Source organism: Gigantopelta aegis, chromosome 6 (assembly GCF_016097555.1).
Source record: "Gigantopelta aegis isolate Gae_Host chromosome 6, Gae_host_genome, whole genome shotgun sequence".
Lineage (NCBI taxonomy): Eukaryota > Metazoa > Mollusca > Gastropoda > Neomphalida > Peltospiridae > Gigantopelta > Gigantopelta aegis.
The window spans coordinates 10,631,753-10,659,630 of record NC_054704.1 but is presented as its reverse complement, the minus strand read 5'-3'; the positions used below and the strand labels follow the sequence as shown (position 1 = coordinate 10,659,630).

The 27,878-nt window shown below is 37.9% G+C and overlaps 1 protein-coding gene across 1 annotated transcript; it reads right to left on the bottom strand.

Annotated features, from left to right (window-relative positions):
• Positions 1-317: 317 nt before the first annotated feature.
• Positions 318-27,849, bottom strand: LOC121374368 (sodium-dependent proline transporter-like). Its single transcript, XM_041501470.1, has 15 exons — positions 27,708-27,849; positions 25,039-25,170; positions 23,871-24,092; positions 22,724-22,874; positions 18,021-18,159; positions 17,615-17,749; positions 14,889-14,992; positions 12,213-12,337; positions 11,642-11,754; positions 6,857-6,938; positions 6,726-6,775; positions 5,713-5,812; positions 3,281-3,381; positions 2,657-2,809; positions 318-625 (listed from the first exon to the last, which is right to left on the bottom strand). Exons 1-15 carry the CDS (start codon positions 27,847-27,849, stop codon positions 428-430), a joined length of 1,947 nt encoding a protein of 648 aa, XP_041357404.1. The 3' UTR covers positions 318-427.
• Between the last annotated feature and the right edge of the window lie 29 nt (positions 27,850-27,878).

Here is a 27,878-nt window from a genome sequence, read left to right as displayed (position 1 = left end):
ACTGTCAACGATAAACCGGATCATGATGTAGTGGATCACACTGGAACACATTTTCATTTATCCAGTTTTCAAATATATAGAGTATATTTCTTGAAAATTATTAAAATGTGGTTAATTTAAGTACTATTTTATTAGCCAAAGACTAAATGTTGGTGCAACTTTGTATAAAAATTAGCAATTGGCAAATTTGGCAATGGAGTAACTATTTATCGGGTTGGCTAATACTGGGACAAAATACTTTTCATTCCTCGGAGGTGTATTATCCAAATGGAATCACATCTGGGATTGTGTCCCAGTCAGTAGTAATTGTGTCAGTAGTAATAACGGAAATAACGCAATGTGTTTATGTCTTTCCAATATCATAGTTTGCTATTAACGTGTTGATAGTTTTTGTCACAAAAACGTCTGTCAGAAAACACAAATATCTTTAGAACTTCGTGACTGACTCATTGCCGATATAATATGTAGCTCCGTCTTTTGTGAAATATCCATTATTCAGCGTCTGTGTTGTCATAGTGATGTTGTCATATTCAAATCCTTCATTTAATACTGCGTATTTATTTGTTCTGTGTTCAGTAGACGCGGGACCCCATTTTGGCACTGCTTTGGCAGCTTTTATTACAGACTGAAAATGTGGATAAAACATTATTTAATACGAGTGGAACAAAAGTTCGAAAATTAATCACTATTAAAACATAAATGTTAAAACTAGTAATGAATAATTATTAATAATCAGTATCTATGCACATCGGGGAAAAAAACACTGACTAGTATGGAACATATTGTAAATACAAAATGAGGCATATTATCATATCATTATTGACATACCTATTATGTTTTTACAAAAATAAAATTTGACATACTGTCAATATAAAATGTGGCATATTGTAAATATGAAATGTGGCATATTGTAAATATACTGAACAGCATTCAAAACGCACCACAAAGAAATGTTTGGTTTCCAAAAGAATACCTGAGCAATAAATGTTTTTGTTGTGAACAGCAATACATGGATGATTGATAATGACAACAAACAAAAAAGGATGCACAATCATTGATTAGTTTTAATTCATCTACGTATGAAAGACACGTGGATCACAATGATAGGTCAATAGCGCGTATGACCACCATCTACAGCAACACAAACCACGCAACGTCTTTTCATCGACCCGATAGGTCTGCGAATAGTGCTCTGGGGGATAGTATTCTACTTCTGCTGTGGTGCGTTTTCCAGTTCTCTAAGGTTATTCATTTGTGCACGACGTGAGATGCGTTGACCAAGGTAATCCCAAAGATGTTCTATTGGCGATAAATCAGGGGACAGTGCTGGCCATTCAAGCAAAGGGACATTATTGTTCACAAGATACTGTGTTGTAACACGTGTTGTGTGCGTTCGGGCGTTGTCCTGCTGAAATGTGTGCATATCCCGATGCTGATGAAAGAAGGGAATGACGTGATTTTGCAAGACGTTATCCCGGTAGTAAATGGCATACATTCTGCCATGGCAAACATGGAGTGCTGTTCGGTGATGATAACTTATCCCGCCCCACACCATAACACTCCCTCCATCCCATCGATCCGTCTGGACAAGGCAGTCATTGTGGTAACGTTCTCCACGCCTACGCCACACCCGCAACTGACCATCAACATTCCTTAAATGGAAACGGGATTCGTCAAAGAATAGCACACCATGCCAACGTTGTAATCTCCAATGACGATACCTTCCTGCCAAACGTCAGAGCGACGCACAGTGTCTGCGCTGATAACCCCTCGTCGGCCTTTAACAGTTGGTGCAGTCCTGGCAGCTGACAGCGTTCGTTCACGAATATGGAGGCGAACAATATGGCGATCTTGTCGTGGTGTCGTAACATGTCGTTGACCTGGACGTGGTTCCTGTCTGCTGGTATCTCCTGTGGAGTCTAGAGATTGTTGAATGGTGGCATCCAAACCACTGTGCGATGACTATTCGAAATGGCGACTTGAGAAGCATGCCTAAGGCACGTTCACATTCTTCAGCTGTCAACCTTGCCATCACTTGTTTAACGTCCCCTCAAAGACTACTTCATAAATGAAAGTGGCTTTTCAGAGACCATCTTTTATAGCCCCAATCAGCATGATTTGCACATTCAATTTACGTTTTTAATGCTATGCATGCAATATGTTGTGTTTTGGTGTTGTGTTTCATGGAGTGTTCAGGCAATCGTTTTTGTAAGTTATTCGTCGTCATGCATGGTCTATGAGGTAGTACGGTACTTATTCATTGATATTTGTAATGCTGATATACGCCCCATTCACATTTGTTATCATCAACTGGTGGTGCGTTTTCAATGCTGTTCAATATATATAAAATGTATCATATGGTATTATGTTATGTTATCAACTACTAGCTATTGTATTTTTTAATATTGTAAACATAAAATGTAGCATATTGTAAATATAAAATATGGCATATTGTGTTATCAAATACTAGTTATTATCGCTTCACAAATATTGTAAATATAAAACTAATCTGCTTGATATGAGATCTTACTGGCACCTAACTGAACTCCAGTTGACCTAACCTAATCCAGAGTCTAGCCGGCCAATCCAAACACAGAACGTGCGATTTAAGCAGCATGTCAGATCCCCTAATATACCAGCATATTATCAAACATACCCCATATCTGATAGTCTGTATTGGCAATCCAAGTAAGATGGCTGCTACCGGAAGTGCCACCATTCCCCATCCAACTTTCTGTGCCCAGCTCTCAAACTCGTAGTCACCGTAGTATGCTGGTTTGTATTGGACTAGGGACAGAATAACCATGGCCTGCAACATACAGTCATATATTAAACAACAACAAAAACCTCTAGTTTAAGGATTGGTGTCGGGGCTGGCCAGTCAGAATTAAAACATTAAATATGTGATGTATCTGCCAGTTGTTGTTGAATTTTTCATTGTAGATTAAGTTTAATCATTTAAGTTTATGTGTAGATGGGAGGTGTTTGAAAACCAAAACCAGCAAACACAGTTTAACTTAACTAAATAATGTATACAGTAAACGAACTACATGGAGGTAAACAGACTCACGTTTACACCAAAAAGGGCACTGTTTCGTATTTTTCTACTCACCCCACCCAGCTAGTTTCTGGCCAAGATTTATAGTAAATTTGTTTCCTACTAAAATAATTCTTCGCCCTACCTAAATGAAGTAATTATTACATAAATTAGATATGTAAAGGAAAGTTATAAAAATAAAGTTCTATGTAAGTAAGATAAATTGAGACCACGTGAACGTACAAGAATAAAGAGTGGAGAAATCACCAGCCACATGGCTTTCCAGTAAATACTGGGTTGAAACCCCAGCATCATCTCTATATCGTCACAAAACCGTCGTAATCCTGGAAATATAACACATAACAACACATAATAATAATAATAATAATAATAATAAACATAATAATAAGCATAACAATAACAACAACAATATTAATAATGATGAAGAAGAAAAAAGAATTTAAACTACTACTACTACTAAAAATAATAATAATACAACTACTACTATTACTACAGTAACTACTACTACTACCTACTACTACTACTACTACAACTACTACTACCTACTACTACTACTACAACGACGACGACAACCACCACCACCACTAGTACTACTACTACTACTAATAATAATAGGATGTATCACTATATAAATAATGACCCTGATAAAATAATATATACCTGTACATCCTACAAAATGTTTATCTTGGCCAGCCCATTGTAGTGAGGCCACAGATGAAGCTGGTGAAATACATTTAACATTTAAAGCATTTAAAGTTATTTTAATTTATGTTAGACCTGTTTTTAATTTGGACTTGTTTGGTGAAATTAGCTGTCTTAGAATAAAGTTAAACTGTTTTAAACAAGATGCTTATTCGCCTGTTATAAATCTCCGCTATTTAAGTTTAAATTTTGTTAGTAGCGGATAATGCATTAATTTGTAAAGATTACCTACTTTTAAATGTTTATTTAAATTTAAACAAAATAATAATAAAAATGCGAAAACTCTCGTTTGTGACGACTTCCCCAGAGTATCATAGTACCTAGTTTCAGAACTATTCTATCAAAACTCTAGAAGAAGATAGACTTTTAACTTTTTAATGTCACATTTCTATTTATTTTTATTCAAAATTTGAAAATAATATCTTTATTAGTTTGTGAAGATTACCCCTGAGAATACTTATGCCAAACTTCAGAACGATCTATTCAAAACTCTAGAAGATATACTTTTAAATGTTCAATGTTAAATTTCTATTTAAAATGTTTAAATTTAATTTTTAAAAATACACAAATTCAAAACTTTCAAAATATATCTGCATTAGATTGGGCAGACTGCAACAGAGAATTAGAACACCAAGTGTCACAACTATCCGATCAGAACACTAGACGAAGACAGACTTTTAAATTGTCAATGTTAAATGTCTTCTTTTTTTTTTGTCAGCGAAATGAAGTTTACTACTGGGATGTATGCGGCCATTGGAACTGATTGAACGCTGGAACGCTTCTCGTTTCGACAGTCTGCACCACCAGGATGGATTCTTTTTTAGCGAGATTCCTTGCCTCCACGTCATTTCTCCGTCTGACTGTCGACTTGGGTTTTTTCGTGACTCGTATGACGGCCATTCTGCAGAACGCCACGGTTGTTCGCGTTTAGTCTCTACATGTCCGAGCCTGTCCTAGCAGCACTGGAATATTGACGCCCCACTCTAAGAAGAAATAGGAAGCGGGGTCGGCCCCTACTACTCTTTTTCTAGACTTTACCTTGCTTTATAGTGATACCATCTCGTATCCTCCGGAGTCGGGCCCGTCCGCACCACTATACCAACCCATGACGACTGGACTATACCCTAGTCTGATACTCTCTCTCGTTCAGACGGATCCGGCTTCTCAAGATCTGTATTTCAGCACAGCACTAAACCTTCAACGTCTATCGACTGTCAATCTAGGGGTTTTCTTGAAGGGATGCAACCCATCTCGTCCCTTTAAGCTGTGCACCCAAACGGCCTTAACGAGGCCACTCGCGTGGACATATCGATCGGACTTTAAACTTTTAGATCTGCGTTCAAAATTTTATGTCGAAATTACTCGTTTTTTTAAAAATATTATTAAATAGTCCGATCCTCTCTTCTTTCTCTTATTTAGTTTTGGACTGTCCTTCTAAAATGCTTCAAATTATGTAAATATTCGGCCGAGCAGTCAATTCTTTTTCTTTTTGGCTTGTAACCTTTTTTTTTTTTTTTTAATTCTATTAACTTTTTTACTAATTGCTATTTTCAAAATTCTGCCCATTTCCCGAGTCAGGCCACCGATCTTATCGGAGGTCGGACTCGGGATGGGCGTGTTCGAAACCCTAGTGGTATATGGGCACGTTAAACTAGTTATCATCATCATCATCTATTTAATTGTTTTTAATTCAATAAAAATTCAATAATACTAAATTTCCAAAATATCTCTCTATTAATTTGTGGAGGGTGTCTCAGAAGATCATTGTACCAAGTTGCAGAACAATGTAATCAACATTGTAGAAGAAAGACTTCAAAGAAACAGTTGATGGATGGACGCCGGACAAATTGGTATCAGAAAAACTGAAAACATAATATAAATAATAAGTTTCTAATTTCACAGAATCAGCCCTAACGTTGAGACGTGATCGTCGTCGGAGAATAACAACTTACCATATATCCACGAGACAGCGATGAGCTCACAGAAACAGACAAACATCAACGAGTAGCTTGCAGAATACCCCTCCATCAGAGTCAACACCCAGATTCCGCCCTGAAACGTGTGGGAACTCAATATCTGTAGATCCGTTTTTTAAAAGGTCGGTTGTAATAAAATATATTCTAAAATGTGTGTATAAAGAACAAAACGTTTTGATTTAATATTCGAGGTAAATATTTCAATAGATACCTTACTGCGTCATATATAGTGTACCAGTATTTAGTAGAAAAAGAATTTCTTATTCTTGCAATGTTCACGTTTATGAAATAATTGTTTTGGGGTTTTTTAAATGAATTATGGTGACTATTAGTACCTTCAAAAAATATAACAAATTATTTATTTATTTATTTATTTATTTATTTATTTTCAAATAGCTCAATAGGACTTTAATGAAAACAAAATATAGTCGAAATTCAGATTTCGGAAAAGTGCTATATTATATACATTTCCAAAATGGCTTCCAGATGGTGCCGGACGTTCGAGTGATGTGTATCGTGCAGATTTGTGATACTAATCCAGTAATCTGTCTAGCACTTACCTTGGTGACCATAGCCAGTCCCAAGGCGAAGCCCAGGATGTGTATTGTGAGCGCTACCAAGGCTTCCAGATGGTGCCGGACGTTCGAGTGATGTGTATCGTGCAGATTTGTGATACTAATCCAGTAATCTGTCCAGCACTTACCTTGGTGACCATAGCCAGTCCCAAGGCGAAGCCCAGGATGTGTATTGTGAGCGCTACCAAGGCTTCCAGATGGTGCCGGACGTTCGAGTGATGTGTATCGTGCAGATTTGTGATACTAATCCAGTAATCTGTCCAGCACTTACCTTGGTGACCATAGCCAGTCCCAAGGCGAAGCCCAGGATGTGTATTGTGAGCGCTACCAAGGCTTCCAGATGGTGCCGGACGTTCGAGTGATGTGTATCGTGCAGATTTGTGATACTAATCCAGTAATCTGTCCAGCACTTACCTTGGTGACCATAGCCAGTCCCAAGGCGAAGCCCAGGATGTGTATTGTGAGCGCTTCCACCCGGACGTTCGAGGTGTGTATCGTGCGATTTGTGATACTAATCGCAGGTGAGCCAGTCCCAAGGCGAAGGGATGTGTATTGTGAGCGCTTCGTACGCAGAGTGGTGGGGAATTCGTCTATGATAGCACTGATGATAGACTCCACCATGGCGAACTACATCGTATAAAAACAATAACTCATATATAACATAAGCTCTTAGTATCAACCTATAAAGTGCTGCGGAATTGTATTAAAGCATTGACGATGGACTTTACCATGGCGAAGTATACAATATGTGTATATGGTCTTAGTATGGAAATAATACTATGGCTCCATTTCTCGTTGACAGTTCAACGACTATTCACTGTTCAAATTCTGTTCAGAGATAATCAATTGAACTTTGCATTTCATGTTAACAATTCAGTTTTGAGTTCCGCTTAAAATCTGTTTGAACTGAATGATTTTATAAATCAAGTTGATATAAGCGTAGTTCAAGATTTCTACCTGTTATATTTGAATCACAGACGAGAAATCGGACCTATATTTATTTAATATATTTCTTTCCGTTGCTTACATGAACTAACGTATTGGTAACTATATGTAATTGAACTGAACGTCAGATGAAACAGCTGAAGAAACATAGATAATCCTGTGCAGAGATACTGTTTTCAGGGTTGTAACTATTATCCTGTTCAATTATTTAGACCCAAAGTTTGTTGCAAATGTTACGTTTATGTCCTATTCGATATTTGTTTTCTTTGCATTTACATGAAAACAAACCCAAACCCCGACAGGTTTTATATACAAATCATCATATAAAATGCACGAAGTTGACTTAATTCCACTTTTTAAAAATCTCTGTGTCTTTTGAATGCACGTTATTTCTCCTATAAATAACTAAGGTCATTTGCATATCAAAACATTGGGATCTGAGGCTACGTGAAGGCCATTATACCTTGTTTCACTAAATCAAGGTTATTATTGTTTTGCAGTGTGTAACAGCATTGTCTAATCTTTCCGTTAAACATAGATGTAAACAAACAGAACATGTAACCCTTTCTTGTAGGTGCATTATATTTAATAAATTTAGCTAATGTATTATGTATTTTTATTTTATTATATCAATTATATATTAGCATACCATACCTAACCTAACACAACTGAGGTGTAGCACAGTAATAAACACAAAACACCTCACACACCGCAGGAATGTGCTTTCCAAATTTATAAATAAATTTAATGCAGGGCCGGACCCAGAAGACCAGGGGGGGGGGGGGATAAAATGTCAAAGGCCACCAACATCAAATAATAATAAAAATGTTATTTAATTTGCCTCTAAATTGGGAACTCATACGTATATATATATATATATATATATATATATATAGTATTTAGGGTGGTGCTAGGGTTTGGGGGTTGGGGGTTACATTTGTAATGCGAAAAACCGAAGGGCTATTGTTCGGACTCGTATGGGTTCAACCACTTTTTCATCCCGCAGACACAGCCCTGAATGTTCAAAATACGATAGCATTGCTTGGTCAATAACATCATTATTTCGATCTATGACTGCACGTGCTATTGTAGCAATGTGTAAACCACGTAAAATACAAGTTAGGTAGGGTATATAAATTCATTGAAAATGTATTAGTCGACATTCTTGTTATTGTTATTTGAGGAAAAATATGGGTAAATCGAAAAACACTTCAGTTGATGTAAAATCGTGTATTAAGAACGTTTTCGATTATGTTGAAGATGAATATCAGCGCGGTAGACCTAGGTATGCTTCTTATCGAATTGTCGATCGAGTTGCCGCTGCACTTAAAGTTTCGGTTTCAACAGTAAAAAGAACTGTGAAAAATCTAAGCTCTACGAATCCAAGCACATAAATTACTGTTAAAAAACGCGACCGAAAACTCATCGATTTATTTGATAAAGATGTTATTAGACGACGAGTATACAGATTTTATAGAGAGGGCGAATTACCTACATTACATAAGATTAACGTGGCTTTAAGGGAGGAATGTGGAATCAACATATCCATATCAACTTTACGAAGAACACTCCATGACCTCGATTTTAAATACCAACATATGTCTACAACCGGAAAAGTGATTTTTGAGGACGCCAATATATCAGACAGGAGACTGTCCTATCTCCATGAAATATCCAGTTTACGAGAACAGGGATATTTAATAGTGTATCAAGATGAGACCTGGGTGAATGTCAACCACACAACATCCCACCACTGGACAGATATCCACCCGGGCACAAGTACCGCCAATCACCTGCCGAAATCAGATGCTGCTGATCGAGTTCCTAAACTCTGTTCGGTGACTGGGAAGGGAAAAAGACTTATTATTTGTCATGCTGGCTGTGATAAATATGGATTGATAGATGGCTGTGAATTGATCTTTGAGGCTAAAAAAAACAGACGGAGACTATCATGGTGAGATGAATCATGAAAATTTCATCAAATGGTTTGAAGAACAACTTATGCCTTCTCTACCAGAACCTTCTGTTATCGTCATGGATAACGCAAGCTACCACAACAAATTAACTGAGATTACACGATGTCCTGCACTAAACGCTAAAAAGGAAGAAATTCAGTCGTGGCTACGAAACAAAAATATACCTTTTGAGAGTAACATGACAAAGCCAGTTCTTTATGAACTTGTGAAAAGTAACAAATGTGCAAAGCAATTTGTTACTGATGATGTTGCTGAACGCCATGGGCACTTGTGTCTAAGACTGCCGCCAAGACATTCTGAACTCAATCCGATAGAACTGATCTGGAGTCAAGTCAAAGGGCACATAGCTCGTCATAATGATGGTAAAATGACCACGGTGCGGAGAGAACTTGCACATGCATTGAACTCTGTCACACCTACACTTCTCTGACGCAGTTAAACATGTAATAAAGATCGAAGAAGATTTTAGAAAACAAAATAGTTTTATAAGAAATAAAATACCCCCTGTGATAGTCCCCCTTAACGAAGATAGTGATGAAGAAATGAGTTCCTCGACTGATTAAGTTATTTCTCCATACCCATCATGAGTATTACTTTAATGTATGCATGAACTCTTTAACACCAAAAACAATTTATTTCCATATCATTCACTATCAAACAACCTAACAACCTATAAACTAATCGACTAGAAATGCATATAGACTACACATACATACGAGAGAAATGTTTATTTAACGACACACTTAACGCATTTGATATACGTTTATGTGGCGTCAGACAAAACGGTTAAGGAGCATTATGACAGTGAGAAAGAAACTCGCTACCGCCACATGGGCCACTGTTTCCGATAAGCAATTTTGATAAGCAATAAGGGACGTTTTATATGCACCATCCCATAGACAGGATAGCACATACCACAGCCTTTATACATCAGTTGTGGTGCACAGGCTGGAACTAGACACAACCCAATGGGTCCACCATGTGGGATCGATCAGTCGACCTACCATGAGCGAACGCTTTACCTCTGAGCTACGTCCCGCTCCATATACAAAAGAAGCCTTAAGTGGGGTTGGGGTTGTACAGAGGGTCACACCTCCACCAATCGCATGCATACCATATTCTTATCTCTCTCTCCCTATAACCATATAACCATAAATTAAAATATGTTGAGTGCGTCGTTATATAAATGACGTCTCTCTCTCTCTCTCTAGAACCGAACATTAGTTTGAAACGCACTATAGAATGATGCTTTTGATATGCAAATGACCTTAGTTATTTATAGGAGAAATAACGTGCATTCAAAAGACACAGAGATTTTTAAAAAGTGGAATTAAGTCAACTTCGTGTATTTTCCTGTCGGGGTTTGGGTTTGTTTTCATGTAAATGCAAAGAAAACAAATATCGAATAGGAAATAAACGTAACATTTGCAAAACACTTTGGGTCTAAATAATTGAACAGGATAATAGTTGGGACAGGAAGGTAGTCTTTTTTTCAAACATATATTGATGGAATGAAATAAGGGATTATAGACCGACAGCTTTGAGAAACTGTAATCAATGCATTCATCCATGGTGTCAAGACTTTAACCGTGTTACACTCAATCCCACATTACATCTTTGTATTATAAAACAAACATTATTGTGCTATTAATGAATTAAATTTGGCCTACAATAACAAGTGTCCCTTTATTTGTTTCGCTAAGTACAAATTAGTGTGCTTTGATTACTGCCCCCACAACCACCATCATCCCCTAGATGTTTTAAGATCATAGGCGTACGGGCACCCATTTTTGTAGGGGGTCAGGCCGAATTCTATGAAAATGCCCGGAATCTAGATAACAACATTTATTCGTAGTAGCATTACTACCAAATAGCTATATATAGCAAACGAATCACTAGGCATGTTTACATGGATTACAACTAAAACTGTGAGTACAATGATGGAAATATAATATTATGGCGATAAGGTTTCAAGCAAACTCATTTTCCCCGATTTTCTCTGTCATGTTTGCCCAAATTTGATTATTGTCTTGCCCCTGCCTCCTGTCAGGTACACTTATGTTTAAAATGAGCCAGTTTCACAAAACATCGTAAGTTTACATTTCCAACTGGCAGCTATACCTGTCGTACGTTTACCTGTGTTTGGCTCCTATTTCACACACACAAATTACATCATTACAGATGGCGGAGCACTGCAAGGACACATGAAATATGTATTCTTCAGACTATATTATTTGCAACTGTTAGTAGTAGTGTGGTTTAGTCGTCGATATAAATTTACGTGAAAAACTAGGGTTATGACGTTTTGTTAAATTGGTCCCTGGTTTGAGTTGGGGGTTATTACCTCAAACATAATACAGTATAATACAGTATAATACAGTAATATGATTAATCACGTGCTTGTCTCACCTGTGAATCCAAGCCCAGACACACCAGCATAAAAAAGAAGAGAAACGCCCAAAGTGGAGCCACCGGCATACGCGCAATGGCTTCTGGGTAAACCATGAACACCAGTCCAGGACCTTTAACACATGCGATATTGTTTTATATCTGACACCGGACTTAGTGCTATGTGAAGCCAGAACTTATACAGTAGTAGTCTTGGTTTTCTCAAATATTCATAAATGACTATTGCAAATTTTAAATAAAGTTTATATATATATATATATATATATTATTTTGGGGTGTGTACAATTTGACTAAAGACAGAGTAAGTTATGGGTTGTAATAAATAAAATAAAAATTTTGACCTTTAATATACATTTGTTTAATGTTTTTCTAATAACTGTGGTCGTTTTTATGTTCATTATTGAATTCAATTCAGTTTTAAACATAGTGACTTATGTCATCAAACAAAAATATGCACGTAAAAATATAATAGAAATATAAACATTTTATATATAAAGTTTATTATATGTACAAGAAACGTGAGTTTTTATACTTTATCTTTGGTTCGAGAATAACTGGTAGCCATGCGTACCGTCAACTGCGACGTCCTCTATGTGTTGATTGGTGATGTGGGCGAGGTAACCAAGGACGGAGAAGATGACAAAGCCCGCAAACACACTAGTTCCGCAGTTAATCAGTGACACCAAGATGGCGTCTCTACAAACAAAACAACAGTCACATTACTATTACATCAAAACCTTTACACCGACATCCGTTGCGTTGTGGTTAAGCTATTTGCCTTAAGCCTGGTGGGCACTGGGTTCGTGCCCTGCTACCGGCACCCACACAGAGCGACTCGAGGAGGAAGTGTGAGGCCACTACACAACCACTAACCATTAACTCCTGTCCTGGACAGACAGTTCAGGTGCGTGCCCAGGCCAGCGTGCTTGAATGTTAATTGTATTTACTTTTGAACATAACGGTTGAGAGGGGCCATATCAGCTGCAACGTTTGTAGCCTCTGACCAAAACAAGGACGGCATTTATTTAGCTCTGTCGGTTGAGTGCTCGCTTGACGTGCTTGCGTCGCAGGATCGAATCACCTCAGTGGATCCATTCAACTGATTGGGTTTTTTCTATTTCCAGTGCACCACAACTGGTCGAAGGCCGTGGTATGTGCTTTCCTTTCTGTAGGAAAGTGCATATAAAAGATTCCTTGCAGCATTAGGAAAAATGTAGCGGGTTTTCTCTGTTGACTACGGGTCAGAATTACCAAATGTTTGGCCCCCAATAGCCAATGTCTAAACAATCAATGTGCTCTAGTGGTGTAAACAAAGCAAACTTTTAACTGACTAAAACAAGCATCCTGAGAGTACTGCTAAGCCAATACACATCCCCTATCAAAGTAAAGTTTGTTTTATTTAACGACGCCACTAGAGCACATTGATTTTTTTATTTTATCATCGGCTATTGGACGTCAAACATATGGTCATTTTGACACACTGTTGTTTAGAGGAAACCCGCTGTCGCCACATAGGCTACTCTTTTACGACAGGCAGCAAGGGATCTTTTATTTGCGCTTCCCACAGGCAGGATAGCACAAACCATGGCCTTTGTTGAACCAGTTATGGATCACTGGTCGGTGTAAGTGCTTTACACCTACCCATTGAGCCTTGCGGAGCACTCACTCAGGGTTTGGAGTCGGTATCTGGATTAAAAATCCCATGCCTCGACTGGGATCCGAACCCAGTACCTACCAGCCTGTAGACCGATGGCCTAACCACGACGCCAGCGAGGCCGGTCCGTCCCCTACCAGGCTCCACAAATGTTCATACCGTTAAAGTTCAATGGCCATAACTCTCAAACATGGATAAATTCCATTTTGACAGAATTATAGCCCTTGAATAGATTACAACGAAAGTCAAACTTCATCTTGCCATAACTATTTTAAGAATGGGTAAATCCATATGAAAGTTATAATGAAGCTATATATAAAATTTCAGCTCAAACTTTTTGAGGCGTTGCGGAAAAAAAGTCTGGCAAACTATATGTGGGACAGAGGGACAGACAGAGAGACAGACCGGACAGAGATAAAACCTATAGTCCCTCCACTTGGACCGGCAAGGGACTAAAAACACGACACAACTATATTTTAAACTTTTCATTAGCTGAAGAAAGAAGGAAGGAAATGTTTTATTTAACGTCGCACTCAACACATTGTATTTACGGTTATATGGCGTCGGACATAGGGTTAAGACCCACACAGATATTGAGAGAGGAAACCCGCTGTCGCCACTTCATGGGATACTCTTTTCGATTAGCAGAAAGGGATCTTTTATATGAACTTTCCCACAGACAGGAAAGTATATGCCACGGCCTTTGATCAGTTATGGCGCACTGAAACGAGAAAGAAAAAAACCAATTAGTTGAATGGATTCACCGAGGTGGTTCGATCCTGCAACGCAAGCACGTCAAGTGAGCACTCAATCGACTGAGCTAAATATCGTCCTTGTTTTGGTCAGAGGCCTCAAACGTTGCAAGTTGATATGGCCCAGTCTTGGTGCACTGGCTGGAGCGAGAAATGTGAAGAAAGAAGTAGCCTGCGTAACGGCAAAGATCTGGCTAAACCAAGTGTCGTAATAACGCTATTTGAGACATTAAACAGCTGTTGAAAACATGATAAGATGTCAAACATTCCTTTCCTTTACTTCCTAAAAAAAATGTTGAGTAGGGTATTAAATGGGTATATATATAATAAGAGCTGAAATATCCATTCAGGTTGACCATATATGTGACTGACGGCAGTATTCAGTGCTGTATTTAAAGTCATTTATTTAAAAGGTTTTAAGCAGGGTGTTCATTGGGTATAGATGTTAAGCGCTAAATTATCCATTCAGCTTAACCATATAATATATCTCACCAACGCCAGTGTTCAGTGCTCTATTTCAAGTTGAAGGCACTTGAACTTTACCAGGTGATATATTATTTGGTATAGTTCTACCTTAACCATATTGTAATGTATCTTCCAGCAAACTCAACATCTAACTGACATGTGACAGTTATGTTTAAACGGGTTGTAATGTATCTTAGTTTTATTTCCAGCACACTCTACATATAACTGACCTGTGACAGTTATGTTTAAACGGGTTGTAATGTATCTTAGTTTTATTTTCTGAAAACTCAACATATAACTCACCTGTGACAGTTATGTTTAAATGGGTTGTAATGTATCTTAGTTTTATTGCCTGCAAAATCAACATATAACTGACCTGTGACAGTTATGTTTAAACGGGTTGTAACTGGCCATCATCAGAAGACTTCCAAAGCCTGGTCCCAGAGAGTACAGTATTTGGGTGGATGCATCCCTCCAAACCTGTCTTAATAAAACAAAACACCAGGGCCCGAATTTACAAACGATATTGTTCCTTAGTCATGTGCAATCTCCAAGACAACTGCATATAAATATATAATCTGATATAAACACGTGTTTACCCAAGCGCACACGGCATATTTTGTTCCTTATTGTAATAATAAAGGCAAAAAAAGACGCCACTAGAGCACATTGATTTTTTTATCTTATCATCAGCTATTGGACGTCAAATATATGGTCATTCTGACACTGGTTTTTTTTAAGGAAACCCGCTGTCGCCACAAAGGCTACTCTTTTACGACAGGCAGCAAGGGATCTTTTATTTGCGCTTCCCACAGGCAGGATAGCACAAATCATGGCCTTTGTTGAACCAGTTATGGATCACTGGTCGGTGCAAGTGGTTTACACCTACCCATTGAGCCTTGCGGAGCACTCACTCAGGGTTTGGAGTCGGTATCTGGATTAAAAATCCCATGCCTCGACTGTGATCCGAACACAGTACCTACCAGCATGTACACTGATGGCCTAACCACGACGCCACCGAGGCCGGTAATAAAGGCAAAAGGTTAAATTATAGAAGACAAAAAGACTCTCCTAGATAATTTTTGTACCCAATGATTTCTAAGCAAACTTGTTAATATATTTTATAGAAATGACTCGGAAAAAGTCAATATTAAAGAAACTGTCCCAAGTTTGCTACTACTGTTACATGTTTTCGGCTGACATCCTTTCTAACGAATTCACAGAAGAGTCCACAGGAAAGACGATCAAAGTCACACTTCACAGTTTAAAGAAATGTTGATTTTAAACGTAGATGCTGCCTTAATATATTTAAATCCACCGCATATAAAGGACATTGCATACTTTACGGGGGGGGGGGGGGGGTACGATGTTATTAATGATATACATCATATAATGTTTTTGTTCTTCTTTCGTTTTCGTTTGTTTTTTAAATGATATAGTTGTTGTTTTCTTTAGTTTGGTCGAGTGGACATTGATCATTATTTACTTAAAGTTAATATATATGTTTGATCAACAATGAAAACTAGAAGAATTAATTGTGTCCTAGTAGAACAACATAACAATTGAACCTGTTTCACAAATACACAATGCAACCATACTGTAGATAGATAAGGATAGTGAAAAATTACATATTAAATACATTTTCTTGTTTAAAATATCAGCATGTGTGTATATACAAAGTGCTAATATTTGTTATAGCTCAAACATCATTTTATTTTCTAATATATATTGTTTTCGATACGAACTAAATTATTACGGTAAAATCGAGGACAAGCTTCTGTAAAGATTTGGTTGAACAGAAACACACTAAATATACAGACATTGATGAAACAAGGAGATGTATTTAATATGCAATTTAAAACATCAGCATTTTTATACATACAAAATGCTAATGTTTGTTATAGCGCAAACATCATTTAACAAGGAGATGTATTTAATATGTAATTTAAAACATCAGCATTTCTATACATACAAAATGATAATGTTTGTTATAGCGCAAACATCATTTAACAAGGAGATGTATTTAATATGTAATTTAAAACATCAGCATTTCTATACAAACAAAATGATAATGTTTGTTATAGCGCAAACATCATTTAACAAGGAGATGTATTTAATATGCAATTTAAAACATCAGCATTTCTATACATACAAAATGATAATGTTTTTATAACTCAAATATCTTTTAACAAAGAAATGTAATTTTACTAGTTATTGATACTTCACCTTCACAACAATTCGAACAATGTTTCTGTAAAATACTTACACTTCTTTGCTTGAAATTTATTATATGCACATATGTGTGCGCCTACAAACATCTCTGTTTACGGAATCTGTAGAATGTTATTGACGTCTTTACTGGCGTCTTCCTACAGACAGAGTTGGAACCATATATAGTGGTCCTCATCAGTTCTTTTCTGTAGAAAAAGCACCTTCCAGTGAATCACGGCTGCATACCCTTAAAACTGTATCATAACGTATTTTGGAATCAGTATTATGCGTAGATATGGTACTGAATATGCTAATGGAAGATTCGTACAGCTACACTCTTTAAAACAAAAGAAAAATTGTTTGGAGTATTACTGGTGAGTGGATTAACGCATACTATTGGCTATTTTATCAGAAAAAAAGGCCGCCCTTTTGAGAACGATATATCTTTTGGAAAGGCTGTATCAATCGGAAACGTTAAAACGGCAACAACCTTCGTACAGTTTCTTTAAATATATACCCCTAAACAAATATTTATTTCCATTTCCATTTCATTTCATTTCCTTTTCTGTTTCTGTCGTTATTGTTGTTGTTGTTGTTGTTGTTTATAATTATATTTCTATATTTGTGTGGTGTTTATCACTAATTTAGTTACTATTTGAATAATAAACACTGTCCTTGGAATTTCACAAATTTGTAAATCGAAATTATGATTTAAATAGTCGAAATTACTATTTAACACAGAACGTGCCAGGGCACATGGTGTTTTTGACTGTGGTCCGTGAAGTGCTAAATACATTCATCTATTTTACGTCGGTAAGACGTGCGTAACGTCACTGTGCGGACGCGGTGGAATCGATGACTACGTGTTTTCCAGTGCTGACTGTTACTCACGGCAACGTCCAGCAGTCGATCCCATTTCGGGATGATGTAGAACTTGACCCCGGCCATATAGCCGTCGAGGGTGAGTCCTCGTGCCAGAAGAGATATCAGAATTAAATACGGGAACGTTGCCATAAAATACACAACCTGAAACAAAAATATAATTAAAAAGACTCTTTACAAATTGAACATTTCTGCAAAATATAATTAAAAGATTTAATTTTAAACTATATAAAATGAACATGATAAAAATATTTATTTACAGCGAGGTTATATATAAATATACAAAACTATGCTCCTGTTATGGACTTCTTTTTTATTCGACCCTGACTCTCTTCTATATTTGAAAAATAGGCCTATTGTATAAACACTATTTCATTTCAGTATTTATAACATGCTAACAGCTACAAATGCAAACCTTTCCTGAAGTCTTCACCCCATTCTTGAGACAGAAAAACAATATTATCCAGGAAATTCCCAAAACGAACGCCAGTTTCAAACTGATGTCTCCTACGTGACGGAAATCGTCTGCTTCTTGCAGACGAAGAACAAATCTCCTGAAAAATGTGTTTTTAATATATGTTATTTTGCCCTGTACCTGGGTTTAAGTGGTCATTCACCAAATCGCAACATAAGAATTGAAGTTAAAGAACATACTTCATTTTAATTCGTTAAAAAAACTAATTCGAAAACGGTGAGTCGTTTGCAAATACACCGCATTTGTTTATGTTGCCTAGATGAAACTTGAATATGGCTACAGATTTTCTTATCACATTCACCAAAGCGAACTCGCTGTATAGCGTTTACCTCCAAAAAAGGAACCAGAACAATATTATTGGCATGAAAACACATACATGTTTTACTTCCATATAAAGGTTATTTATTTACAAAGTCCATGCATAGTTAGTAGGTCTATTAGACGGTAAGTAATATGGACTATATTGTCTAATCAAAGTTCGAAATTAACAGAGAGCAAGCGCCAAATACATAATTTGCTTTTTGATAATAGTTTCACAAGCAAATTTTGCTTTTACAGTTTAATTTTAATAGTATTCTGTGTATATTCAGACTTCCTCGGTATGAATCATCAGTTTTTATCCGCGTTTTCCTTAAGTCTTCCACACTGCTGTTAAAACGTTACAATTCCAAGACTGATTCCTAGCACAGCGTTTCACTTTCTAGCATTTGCTTGCAGATTAAAATAGGAGAATCAAACATTGCTTCCCATTCCACAACATTAATTTCAAGACTTGCAAACTTAAACCAACCTACCAGTAAAACTATTGTTTGCTTCTATCCAATCAAACCGTGAACTAAAATTGATGTCAGCTGATTATTATTTTAGTAATATAATTTTATTTGTCAATTAATTTTTGTTAATAAATTAATATAAATGATCAAACACGTAAATCACAAGTATGGTGATGTCTCTTTGACATTATTTTACTCTTCACTACACACATCCAATATTCTTCATTGACCACTCACGTCCAATAGTCTTTACTTAATACCATGACCAATATTCTTCATTGACAACTCACGTCCAATAGTCTTTACTTAATACCATGACCAATATTCTTCATTCACTACTCACGAATATTCTTCACTCGCTACTCACGTCTAATATTCTTAATTCACTACTCACATTCAATATTGTTTACCCATAATCACGTCCAGTATTCTTCACTCGCTACTCACGTCCGCTATGTTTCACTCACTACTCACGTCCAGTATTCTTCACTCACTACTCACATCCAATATTCTTCACTTGCTACTCACGTCCAATATTCTTCACTCGCTACTCACATCCGTTATGTTTCACTCACTACTAACGTCCAATATTCTTCACTCGCTACTCACATCCAATATTCTTCACTTGCTACTCACATCCAATATTCTTCACTCGCTACTCACGTCCGCTATGTTTCACTTGCTATTCATGTCTAATATTCTTCTCTTGCTACTCACGTCCGCTATGTTTCACTCGCTACTCACGTCCAGTATTCTTCACTCGCTACTCACGTCCAATATTCTTCACTCCCTACTCACATCCAATATTCTTCACTTGCTATTCATGTCCAGTATTCTTCACTCGCTACTCACATCCGCTATGTTTCACTCACTACTCACGTCCAGTATTCTTCACTCGCTACTCACATCCAATATTCTTCACTTGCTACTCACGTCCAATATTCTTCACTCGCTACTCAAGTCCGCTATGTTTCACTCACTACTCATGTCCAATATTCTTCACTCGCTACTCACATCCAATATTCTTCACTTGCTACTCACGTCCAATATTCTTCACTCGCTACTCACGTCCGCTATGTTTCACTCACTACTCACGTCCAGTATTCTTTACTCGCTACGTCCGCTATGTTTCACTCACTACTCACGCCCAGTATTCGTCACTCGCTACTCACGTCCAATATTCTTCACTTGCTAGTCACGTCCAATATTCTTCACTTGCTACTCATGTCCGCGATGTTTCACTCACAACTCACGTCTAGTATTCTCCACTCGCTACTCACGTCCAATATTCTTCACTTGCTACTCACGTCCAATATTCTCCATTTGCTACTCACGTCCAGTATTCTTCACTCACTACTCACGTCCAATATTCTTCACTCACTACTCACGTCCAATATTCTTCACTCACTACTCACATCCAATATTTTTCACTCGCTACTCACATCAAATATTTTTCACTCGCTACTCACATCCAATATTCTCCACTCGCTACTCACGTCCAACATTCTTCACTCGCTACTTATATCCAATATTCTTCACTCGCTACTCACGTCCAATATTCTTCACTCGCTACTCATATCCAATATTCTTCACTCGCTACTCACGTCCAGTATTCTTCACTCGCTACTCACGTCCAGTATTCTCCACTTGCTACTCACGTCCAATATTCTCCACTCGCTACTCACGTACCGTATTCTTCACTCACTACTCGCATCCAAAATTCTTCACTTGCTACTCACGTCCAATATTCTTCACTCACTACTCACGTCTAATATTCTCCACTCGCTACTCACGTCCAGTATTCTTCACTCGCTACTCACGTCGAATATTCTTCACTTGCTACTCACATCCAATATTCTTCACTCGCTACTTACGTCCGCTATGTTTCACTCACTACTCACGTACAATATTCTTCACTCGCTACTCACATCTAATATTCTTCACTCGCTACTCACGTCCGCTATGTTTCACTCACTACTCACGTCCAATATTCTTCACTTGCTACTCACGTCCAACATGCTTCACTCGCTACTCACATCCAATATTCTTCACTTGCTACTCACGTCCAATATTCTTCACTCGCTACTCACGTCCGCTGTGTTTCACTCGCTACTCACGTCCGTTATGTTTTACTCACTACTCACGTCCAATATTCTTCACTCGCTACTCATGTCCAATATTCTTCACTCGCTACTCACGTCCAATATTCTTCACTCGCTACTTACGTCCAATATTCTTCACTCGCTACTCACGTCCAGTATTCTTCACTCGCTACTCACGTCCAATATTCTCCACTTGCTACTCACGTCTAATATTCTCCACTCGCTACTCACGTCCCGTATTCTTCACTCACTACTCACATCCAAAATTCTTCACTTGCTACTCACATCCAATATTCTTCACTCACTACTCACGTCTAATATTCTCCACTCGCTACTCACGTCCAGTATTCTTCACTCGCTACTCACGTCGAATATTCTTCACTTGCTACTCACATCCAATATTCTTCACTCGCTACTTACGTCCGCTATGTTTCACTCACTACTCACGTACAATATTCTTCACTCGCTACTCACATCCAATATTCTTCACTCGCTACTCACGTCCGCTATGTTTCACTCACTACTCACGTCCAATATTCTTCACTTGCTACTCACGTTCAATATGCTTCACTCGCTACTCACATCCAATATTCTTCACTTGCTACTCACATCCAATATTCTTCACTCGCTACTCACGTCCGCTGTGTTTCACTCGCTACTCACGTCCGTTATGGTTTACTCACTACTCACGTCCAATATTCTTCACTCGCTACTCATGTCCAATATTCTTCACTCGCTACTCACGTCCAATATTCTTCACTCGCTACTTACGTCCAATATTCTTCACTCGCTACTCACGTCCAGTATTCTTCACTCGCTACTCACGTCCAATATTCTCCACTTGCTACTCACGTCTAATATTCTCCACTCGCTACTCACGTCCCGTATTCTTCACTCACTACTCACATCCAAAATTCTTCACTTGCTACTCACATCCAATATTCTTCACTCACTACTCACGTCTAATATTCTCCACTCGCTACTCACGTCCAGTATTCTTCACTCGCTACTCACGTCGAATATTCTTCACTTGCTACTCACATCCAATATTCTTCACTCGCTACTTACGTCCGCTATGTTTCACTCACTACTCACGTACAATATTCTTCACTCGCTACTCACATCCAATATTCTTCACTCGCTACTCACGTCCGCTATGTTTCACTCACTACTCACGTCCAATATTCTTCACTTGCTACTCACGTTCAATATGCTTCACTCGCTACTCACATCCAATATTCTTCACTTGCTACTCACATCCAATATTCTTCACTCGCTACTCACGTCCGCTGTGTTTCACTCGCTACTCACGTCCGTTATGGTTTACTCACTACTCACGTCCAATATTCTTCACTCGCTACTCATGTCCAATATTCTTCACTCGCTACTCACGTCCAATATTCTTCACTCGCTACTTACGTCCAATATTCTTTACTCGCTACTCACATCGAATATTCTCACTCGCTACTCACATCTAATATTCTCACTCGCTACTCACGTCCGCTTTGTTTCACTCACTACTCGCGTCCAATATTTTTCACTCACTACTCACGTCCAATATTGTTCACTTGCTACTCACGTCCGCTATGTCTCACTCACTACTCACGTCCAATATTCTTCACTCACTCCTCACGTCCAATATTCTTCACTCACTACTCACGTCCAATATTCTTCACTCGCTACTCACGTCCGCTATGTCTCACTCACTACTCACGTCCAATATTCTTCACTTGCTACTCACGTCGGCTATGTTTCACTCACTACTCACGTCCAATATTCTTCACTGGGGGAAACCAGTCGCCAGCTCGCCGTGTCGTTGCATGATGTGAGATTGCTTTTTAGCAGGTCATAAGTGAGATTTCCGTGAGATATGTTTAGTGAGATCAGGCTTTTGTTGATGCACGTGTGATCCATGTGATCTGAAATATAGTACATATAATAAGCGTTGGATACTTCTCCATTCCCACCCCCAACGTCTAAAGGTAGCACACTGACCCCTCTGTCGGAAGTCGAATTAATGTTACTACAATAACTGACCGACGTCTAGGAATGTGGCATTTGCTTTCTCGACGACTTGGGAAAGTGCATATACATCTGAATAACAAAATCGTGATCAATATCGTATCTCTGCATAAGGCAGAGTCGAAAGGAAAATTTAAGCAAAATCGTGATGATCCATTATCAGGTGCTCGTCCTTATAGGACCGCCATTCTCCTACGAGATCCGTAACATGTTTCATCCCCTGCACACAACTGCCACTCCCAAAACTAGCTTTAAAAAAAAAACAAGTTTGCACAGGATAAAGCTCAACAGAATTATGTACATCTGTGATGACATGCGCTCATGAATCATTGTAAAAACAGTGATGATATCAAGTGTTCGCAAAAGGTGAACCTATCCTGTCCCACTGTGGCACCCGTCATGAGTACAACCTACAGCCATCAAGCGCACAGTTGAAATGTACAGGATTGCATGAGACATCATTTCAGTCAGTGAAACGTCATATCGTGAAATGACCTCCGAGTGTTTTGAAGTCTTTCTGGAGTCTTGGGTGTTACAACCGTGATCAAACAACTTCTCTGCCAGAACAATATGTCGGTCTTTACCATGGGCATATGGTGTGTGTGTGTGTGTGTGTGTGTGTGTGTGTGTGTGTGTGTGTGTGTGTGTGTGTGTGTGTCAGTGCGTGTATGTATGTATGTATGTATGTACGTATTTAAGTCTGTGTATATTTCTATACATTTATGTGTTGATGTGGACGTGCGTGTGTGTGTATGTGTGTGTATGCGTGTGTATTCGCGTGTTGTGTGTGTGTGTATGTGTGTGTATTCGCGCGTGTGTGTGTGTGTGTGTGTGTGTGTGTGTGTGTGTGTGTGTGTGTATGTGCGTTTCACTTTGAGAGTCTGGTTACCTACTGAGAGTAACGTTTAGTTTCTGCACGTCCGTCAAGTTCCTGAAATCGTGTTTGGCCTCCCGCGCGCACGCCGGCGTGTTCCAGGGGTTGTGGCAGTCCATCCAGGGCAGACCTCCGTCCAGGCTGGTGAGCGACACGACCGTGTAGAACATGGCGTAGCAGATGATCACCTGGTAGTAGATGGCCACCATGCCGGAGATCAGCACAGACGCGAAACCAACACCTGGACGACAACACCAAACCAGGGTAAGCCTAGCGCAAGTCACCTGTAGCCCTCCCCTTATTGATATGTTGGGGAGGGGGGGTGTTGCTAGAGAGGACTGTGTGTAATAATTTGGCAAAACGTCGACGACTTAGTGGTAACTAGCTAATGTGTCTAAAATACACATTTTATTCTAAATCTGATGCCACAGAGTTTTAGTTTGATTATTCTCGAGTCCACTCATGACATTAAACTTACATGTTAATCAGTACTTACATATTGTTAACTACAACATATGAATAAGGAGAGGGCTAGGGTAAGCCAAACAAATGTTTGAAAACAGAATGTATATACAGATGTTTGAGAAGATATAATTTTCAATATTATGTTGCAGCAATAAGAAGAAAACAAAAAGAAGAAAACATGTAAAAGAGAGAAAGAGGATATGAATGGTAAAAATAGTAATAACAGTTCCAAAGGGAGGCGAAATCATGTTTTAGGCAAAATAAAAAAGAAAGTTGTGCACATGATTACACTTCTTTGCAAGCCAAGGTAGCATTTAGTCTAACTACTATATACTTACGAAATGCAGTAGTTAGACGAAATGCTGCCTTGCCTTGCGAAGATGATGATGATGACATCAACCAAAGATTACACATTTCTATTGGACACATCCTAAAAGTTCTCTGTGATTTGTGTCCGCCATGAGGTTCATGATATAGTAAGGCCATGGAATTTGCTATTTTTTATAGTTTTTTTAAAAAAGGTTAAAGCATCATTCGGAACCGTTAGGTACAATTACCATATTGTTACACACTACCTCAATAGTTGTTGATCAGACAATACGTATGTTGGTTTGCTGTTGATCAGACAATACGTATATTGGTTTGTTGTTAACCAAATATGTTCTGTCCTCTCAACTGTTAATTTCCACATACCATTACAAGAAGACACACCGATATTATACCTTTAAACAATGGATTGACTCTCCATATGGATATGGGTCCGAGAGAGGCGAACTGACCCAGTGACAGCTCGAAGAAGAACAATGGCAGTCCGGCTAGGATGAGCATCACAACGTACGGAATAATGAAGGCGCCTGGGTAAAACAAATTAAGTAATTAAAAAACAAAGACTTTCAAGGTTTTAAATATATAAAATCGCCTTGTCAATGTACCTCTTGTGTTAGTTGTTTGGGTCGTAAAATTGAACCCCTTTTGCGAACACAATTGTGTATAACGTACAATATCCTGTTTGTGTGAAAGTGCATATAAATGATCTCTTGGTGGTAATGAAAAATACAGCATGTGTCTTCTGAAGACTGTTAAAATTACCAATAGGTAATCGACCAACGGTCGATGATTAAAGGGATGTTCCTGAGTTTGTTGCATTGTAAGATGTTTCCGACTAATAAAATATTTCTACGATTAAACTTACATATTAAATATAATTTCTTGTTTGAGAATATCAGTGTCTGTATATTCAATGTGCTTCTGGTCGTCTTAATATTTGTAAGAAGCTCAAACTTGATTTTGTCTTTAAATAATTTCGTACGTACGAAAATATTATATTTTAGGAAATAAAATGAAATTTAACCTAGTACAAATATTAGAACGATCAGAAACACGTTTAATATACACCCACTAATACTTTATGAAGAAAAATATATTTGATATGTAATTACAATCATTAAAAAGTCTCTGTTAGTCAATAATAATAATAGTCTTTAAAATTGCAGCAAAACTCAGGAATGTCCCTTTAATGAATCAGTGTGCTCGTTTGGTGCCGTTAAGCAAACTAATTTCTGTTCTAATTCAATTGAAATGTCCCCTGTGGAACCACCAGGATAATTCCCCTTCAAATAGTGATCCATGACTGGTATCCTGGAAGATATATATATATGTGTGTGTATATATATATATATATATATATATATATATATATATATATATATATATATATATATATATATATATGGTATGTACATTAAAGCTGCAGTCCCTGGAATATTTTAATTATTTAAGCATATAGAATAGATGATTCAGTTCTGTTTGGTACATAAAAGGTCCACCACATCGCTATAGTTTCGCAATGCTCTCTTATCTACAGTATCTAGGTCAACTACAAACGCAATGGCCAGCTTTGTTTTTCTTCATTTAGCGGTACCGCAGTAGAACTGGGACATTGCGTGATTTGCGCAGGCGCTGAGCTTCTCACGTGATTTTGAACAAATTTAACTGTCTTGATCGAGGGGTTGTCTCATTTCTAAACATATTTATATCCATAGAGGTATGGTACAACACCTTCCCAGGGGTCGGTGGGGGATTTGCCTTGAAATTTTGACAGTGGCCAGCGGTTGGCATACGCGTTACATGTAAGGGGGTGTTATAATTACGTAGCGCTCTAGGGGTAGAGAAAGAGGGTGTTGTGTTCGATTTAGGTAACATTTTTCAAGACTATATGTTATTTTTATTCATTACTTAGACGTAAAAAGGGGGGGGGGGTTAATGCGCGGTCAGTCTAGGATCGATCCCCATCGGCGGGTATATAAAAGGCCATGGTATGTGATATACTGTCTGTGGGATGGTACATATAAATGATCCCTTGCTAAAAAAAAATGTAACGGGTTTCCAAGGCGCGTGTGCAGGGATTTCAGAGGGGTTGGGGTTATAGACTGTGACCCCCAGAAAATATATTTCAATTTTTTTTAAGCTTGGGCAGGTAAGGGTTTCGACCTCCAATACCCTCTCCATGCACATGCACCCGATTCCTCTCTAAGATTATAAGTCAAAATTACCAAATGTTTGACATCCATTTGATGTCGTTAAACAAAAAACAAAACAAAACAAAACAAAAACAAAAACAAAAACAAAAAAAGTACTTTACCCTTTCCAAACGAAAGAATATTTATTTGAATTTGTCAATTTTAACACACGTAAAATTAAGAAGTGAAAACATTCATTGTCTACTTTAGTATATTTTATTTTTAAAATGTATACATGATCAGTGTGTTACAAGTATACAAACTAAACTTTAAAAGTTCTACTAACACTTTATAAAATATTAATTCTGAAATAGGAAGGTACGATTGTCGATAATACATTGTCAAGATCAAACCTGTTTTAATGAAAGACTCTAGTACCGTATCCTCAACTGAACGTTCTTTGTACAGCGCAAGATTTCTCATTTCATTTTTTGAGACGAACCCTACAATTTGGAATCGGCAAACGCACGTGTTAAATGAAACTGACAACAGGCTGTCGTTTGTGCTTTGCCGAGCAATGGCGAAACAGGCGACGAATGGAGCGTATACTTTTGATGATCTCCGTTAATAGCGAACACACATGAGTTTTTTAAAAGGTCATTTGAGCTTTATTTCATATTTGTTCATGATGTTATAATATGGTAACCAGAGACTGTAACTTTAAAATGAGCACGTTAATATATATAAACAAAATATTTAATTGAAAACAAATTGAACTTTTTGTCTCTCCCCTTCTCTTTATTAGCGGTGTAAAAATTAAAAAATCTGCTTCAACTATGATAGTGTTATGTAATGAAATGATAATGATTAGATAGCATGATTCAATTCAGGAGTTTGTGTCAACAGAACCAGTCCATTTAATTGGTATTTACCTCCGCCGTTCCTGAAGCAAAGATATGGAAACCTCCAGACGTTTCCAAGTCCAACAGCGTATCCCACACACGACATGAAGAAATCCAGTTTTCCAGACCAGTTCCCACGTTCCACGTTTTTAACATCCGTATCTGACGTCATCTGTGTGATTTTTAGACAGTTCAGTTCAT